At 37.8% G+C, this 5224-nt stretch overlaps 1 protein-coding gene across 1 annotated transcript; it reads left to right on the top strand.

Annotated features, from left to right (window-relative positions):
- Positions 1-380: 380 nt before the first annotated feature.
- On the top strand, positions 381-4961 carry LOC135893631 (arylacetamide deacetylase-like 4). The gene is made up of 4 exons (XM_065421485.1): positions 381-563; positions 1914-2133; positions 3739-3802; positions 4181-4961. Exons 1-4 carry the CDS (start codon positions 381-383, stop codon positions 4959-4961), a joined length of 1248 nt encoding a protein of 415 aa, XP_065277557.1.
- The last annotated feature ends 263 nt before the right edge of the window (positions 4962-5224 follow it).

Raw genomic sequence — 5224 nt, 5'->3', positions numbered from 1 at the left:
GTTAGTTCTGCAGTCCCACCAAGAAGTCCACCCAGAACTGAGTCATAATGAAACCAGATACAGAATAAATAGAGTTTTAGGCCCATTTTGAATGTTCATTTCTCCTGTATTTAATAAGAAATCATTAATAAAATTACGCCGGAGTTTGATTGTCAGATTCTAGTTTCTTCTGTGTGTGGGTGGAGCCATCATCATGATTTATGGGAGGAGGGTGGAGAAAATTATTAATGTTGCAATCTTAATCTGATTATGTATTTTGTGCTGTGTATCAGAAGGGTGCCCTGTATTGCTTAGTCTCCTGTAAGGACACTTCAGAAACGAGTACTGGGAGAATCAAATCAGAATAATTTCTCTGAGTACATCATCCTCATTCAAGTGAAATGGGGTTTGTTTGTGCTCCTTTGACATTAATAGGAGTGATTTGGATTTCTCCCTTTTTGCTAACAGTATTGTTCATTTGGGCAATTTGTTATGATCTCTTCAAATCAGAGCTGCCTCCTGGAATTGACCAGCCGCTAAAGCTTCGATTTTATCACTCGCTATTAGTTATGACTGCTGTTCTGGTAAGTTGACTTGGCTTCAAAGAGGGGATTCAACTTTTATTTTTGACTAATGGGATGGGAGTTGGAAGATCTGTAAAAAAAAAAAATTTCTTAAACAGTCTAGAAACATCTGGAATATGAACTATACCAGATTAAATTACTGTAATTCTTAAAGGTAAAGACTAGAAGCTGATTTTAGAGTTTATTTATTTCGATTTTTTTCAGTGCCTCTCTCAAACTCTAGACACTTCATAATTTTTAAAACACTGCTTCACACAAAATGTTTTTAAAAAATCTATATTATACTTATTGAATTGTCCATAGATAGATACTCACATAATAGCAAACCTGACAGAATTCTAATACATCCAGTTCCATAACCCATTTCCTTGTCAAATATGTCAGAGAAAAAATGAAAAGTCATTTCAAACTGGGAAACCAAAGTTTTTTGTTTTGATAATTTTGAAACGTTTTCTTCAACTATTTTTGAGTTGAGAAATTCCTCAAAACTGACCCTTTCCCACAAACACTTTCCGGTTTTGGCCAATCGACTTTTTGACAGGAAAATCTCACTGAAAAAATCCCATCCAGCTCTAGTTAAATGCACATACCTGCATTTGTACGTTCACTGAGACAGATTGTACATTCACAATTCACAGACATTTTACTACAGTGAAACCTATCTGAAGCAACAACCCCAGAAAGTAATAGATGTACTCTTTAGCTACAGATTAGACTAATGCCGCTTGCACTGTATATACACTATACCCATATTTTTTATATTGTATGTATTATGTATGCACACACACAGATGGAATACAAAAAGATGTGCTACAAGTTATATTACTCTGAGTTTGGGACGGTTGCTTAATCACAAATGGCAAAGAGAAGAGAAGAGTGGAGTTATGCAGATAATCACAGATGAGTATCAATAAAACTTTTATACCATACCAAACCTGCCACATATTTTTCCTTTTCTCCCTATATTTTTAAGATCAGCTGTTTTTGTGATTATTTGGCTCCCTAAAAATGAATGATCACAACCACAAACAACAACAAAAGACGACCCTTTTCTATTTGGAATGGGGCTGTGTAGGGAACTCCGCACTGCACCATATCCCCATTGCTCCTTGTCTGTGGATAGAGATGACAGGTCTCCAGCAGTGCCAACCTGGCCACTTTCAGCACCGCTCAATTTACTTAAAAACAGTTTGACCATTTCTTGGTTTGTGACCATACTTGGCACTAAAGTGCCACCTCTGTTTCCTGAAATTCAACATCACAACAAGCTACAGTCTATGCATTTTGTGTAATTTGAAAGATTTGGGCCTCTTCGCAGTAACCAATTTCGGATCTCTTTCGTTTTAATAGGGAAGGATTTTGGAGAAGCTGGGGATCTGCAGGGACATAAGCTTACTCCGGTTTATGCTGGATGGAATACCACCACTATGGAGAGATTCAAAACTCCTCATCAGAGACCTGAAGTTTGCTGAGGTGCCAGTGAGGGTTTACCAGGCAAAAGCACCATCTGTTGGCCAAAGGAGAGGCGTCCTTTACTTTCATGGAGGCGCTGGCACTCTGGGAAGCATTAGTAAGAAATATCAAGATTAAAATGATGATTGATAATTAAAAAAAAACAAAAACCCACCACACATTTTTGGAATCTCAGAAGAGGTGTGTGTCTGGCTTGAAGCCAGATCTGAAATAATTTTTAAAAAATGTTTTGGTCCATCCAACAAACAAACAAAAAAAAGCAAAAACAATGAGGAGTTCTTGTGGCACCTTAGAGACTAACAAATTTATTTGGGCATAAGCTTTTGTGGGCTAAAACCCACTTCATCAGATGCATGGAAAATACAGTAGGCAGGTAGAAATACACAGCATATGAAAAGATGGGAGTTGCCTTACCAAGTGGGGGGTCAGTGCTAATGAACCAATTAAATTAAGGTAGAAGTGGCCTATTCACTTCTTGTCAACTGTTGTGAATAAAGAACAAGAGTACTTGTGGCACCTTAAAGACTAACTCATTTGTTTGAGTATAAGTTTTCGTGGGCTACAGCCCACTTCATCAGATGCATACACTGGAACATATAGTAAGAAGATATATATACATACAGAGAACATGAAAAGGTGGAAGTAACCATACCAACTGTAAGAGGTTAATTAATTAAGATGAGCCACCTTAAAGCATGAATTAACATTTTGGTCCATTACAATACTACTTCTGTTATAGACCAAGAGAAATAAATTTCCATAGTTCTGTGCTTATTATTTCCTTTTATATTTACACATCTTCTAGGCAACTATTAACTGTAGAATACACCTCTAGAATCTGTAAATGGGAGCAAGAGTCCCCAGACCGCTAAAGATACTTTGGTGATTAATTTGGCCCTGTGGGAATACATGCAAGAGTAAGGTGATATGGATTTGGCCCTTCTTGAGGTTTTTTGGGATTTGAAAGCCATTTGTATATTGAAGTCAGCCCTGATTCACTGACTGATGGAAAGGTTTTATTGTGTGGAGAAATGTACTCACAGGACTCAGGGTTGCAGTGGTTTCGACAACATGTGTGCTCCACACCTTATTAAGGGGTGTACATAATAACAGATGTCTAATGTATTCCAAGGGCGATGCACTATTATGACATCAAAACTTCCCAACTGTGAGAACAGTAAGACAATGGAACAGACGGCCACCAGAGGTTGTGACAGCTTCTTCACTGGAGGTTTTCAAAAGGAGGCTGGATAGCCACCTGTCTTGGATGGTTTAGACACAACAAATCCTGCATCTTGGCAGGGGGTTAGACTAGATGATCGTTGTGGTCCCTTCTAACCCTATGATTCTATGATCAACAGAGTTACACTGGGCAAGAATTTGGCACAAAAGAGTACGGAGCAGGATTTGGTACTTAGATTTTACATAATTCTTCATGAGTTTCAGTCTTATTTCTAAAGTATATGGAATATATGAGAACTCAAATATCATCTTCTTCCTTGCCACTTCCTTATTTGGGGTTGGCGACTTTTATAGCCTTCTTTCAAAACTCATGATCGTACATAAGGCTGTCGCACAAATTGGTCTCTGAGGTCTGCTGATATCTGGTTCATGTACCGAGTTTTCAGTTTTCCCCTTGGTTGTCTTCCATTCACACGTATTAGAACTCAAATATGTCACTCTCGAAAGTTTTTATTTTCAGATGCCTTTGAAAGAGTGTGTCGTTATATTGCCAGAGAAACCGATGCAGTGGTTGTGTCCGTTGGGTAAGTGAGCTCAGCCCAGTGTTTTTATATAGGTTTTTTCCCCAGTGTGACAGCTTACAATTGGAATGCTTCTGTGATACATGCGGAGATCTGAAAATGTAACAGTCCTTGCTATTTTAGCGTGTGCCCTATATTTCTCATTTGAGGGGTGTGTTCATTTTAGGCATGTATTTTTAGGAAAATCATACTAGAGTAACTCAAATAAAATTATTTAAAATTTTGGACATTTTTATTGAACTAATTAAAATACATAGGTTTTATAATTGTGCAAATTTAGAACGGCATTTTTAAGAGAAGATGCCACACCAATTAAGCATAAAAAGATGGAAACAAAATTTTTGTAATTACTTTAAAAATCATCATTTCTTTGATATTTAGTTATCGGTTGGCTCCTGAATTTCTGTATCCAAGCCAGTACTGGGACTGTCTCAATGCCACCATACACTTTATGAGGAAAGTGGAAGATTATCAGGTGGATCCTGCCCGCATCATCCTTTGTGGGGACAGTTGTGGAGCTAATTTCGCTACTGCTATTTGCCAAATACTGGTGAGCAGGACAGACCTCCCAAAAATACGTGCTCAGGTTTTGATCTATCCAGGCCTCCAGGGGCTGGACTTTTATTTGCCTTCGTATCAGCAGAACCGCTCAGTTCCCATCTTGTTCCGGGATCGCGTTGTCTACTTTTGTTTACGTTATCTCAGTAAGGACACATCAGTAGTGGAAGATGTCCTGAAGAGTTCCCACGTTCCTGAGGATATGAAACTGAAGTATAAGAAATGGATAAGTGCAGACAATATTCCTGAGGAATTTAAGATCAGAGGCTATAAACCACAGAAACCGCCTTCATATAAATATAAGCATGACGTTCATGAAGTGATTAAACAAATGTTAGAGGTAATGTTTTCCCCACTTTTAGCTGAAGATGCTATTGTTAGCCAGCTTCCTGAGTCTTATATTTTGACCTGTGAATTTGATGTGCTTAGGGATGATGGACTGTTGTACAAGAAACGATTAGAGGACAATGGTGTTCGAGTCAGCTGGTACCATAACGAGGATGGTTTCCATGGAGTATTAACCCTTTTTGGTTACGGAATTTTTTCATTTCCATCTGCAAAAAAGATACTGGATAATACTGTGAACTTTATTAAAAAATTGTGAAAAATATTCTTTTTTAAATGCTGCAGGTCCTGTATTTCCAATAGCAAGCGCAAAATACTTTATGCAAATAAATTAGGCACTTTTTGTTTAGGTTTTAGGTTTGCATTTTTTAAAATATGGAGTATTTTACACTTTCCAGTTTCCACCTGCATAATTGTGACCCTCAGATAGAAATGATAACAGCAGCACACAGTAAAGCCAGTATCACCACTGAAAACACACAATAAAAACATGGCTAAGACAAGGGGGGGAAACAGAAATAT

The sequence above is a fragment of the Emys orbicularis genome, chromosome 22 (assembly GCF_028017835.1).
Source record: "Emys orbicularis isolate rEmyOrb1 chromosome 22, rEmyOrb1.hap1, whole genome shotgun sequence".
Lineage (NCBI taxonomy): Eukaryota > Metazoa > Chordata > Testudines > Emydidae > Emys > Emys orbicularis.
Note: the sequence above shows the minus strand (reverse complement) of the source record. Positions and strands in the feature narration are given on the sequence as shown.

Coding starts and splice junctions, on each gene's coding strand:
- LOC135893631 (XM_065421485.1), top strand. CDS start 381: ATGGGGTTTGTTTGTGCTCCTTTGACATTAATAGGAGTGATTTGGATT. Junction 564..1,913: donor TAGTTATGACTGCTGTTCTG/GTAAGTTGACTT, acceptor TCGTTTTAATAG/GGAAGGATTTTGGAGAAGCT. Junction 3,803..4,180: donor GCAGTGGTTGTGTCCGTTGG/GTAAGTGAGCTC, acceptor TTTGATATTTAG/TTATCGGTTGGCTCCTGAAT.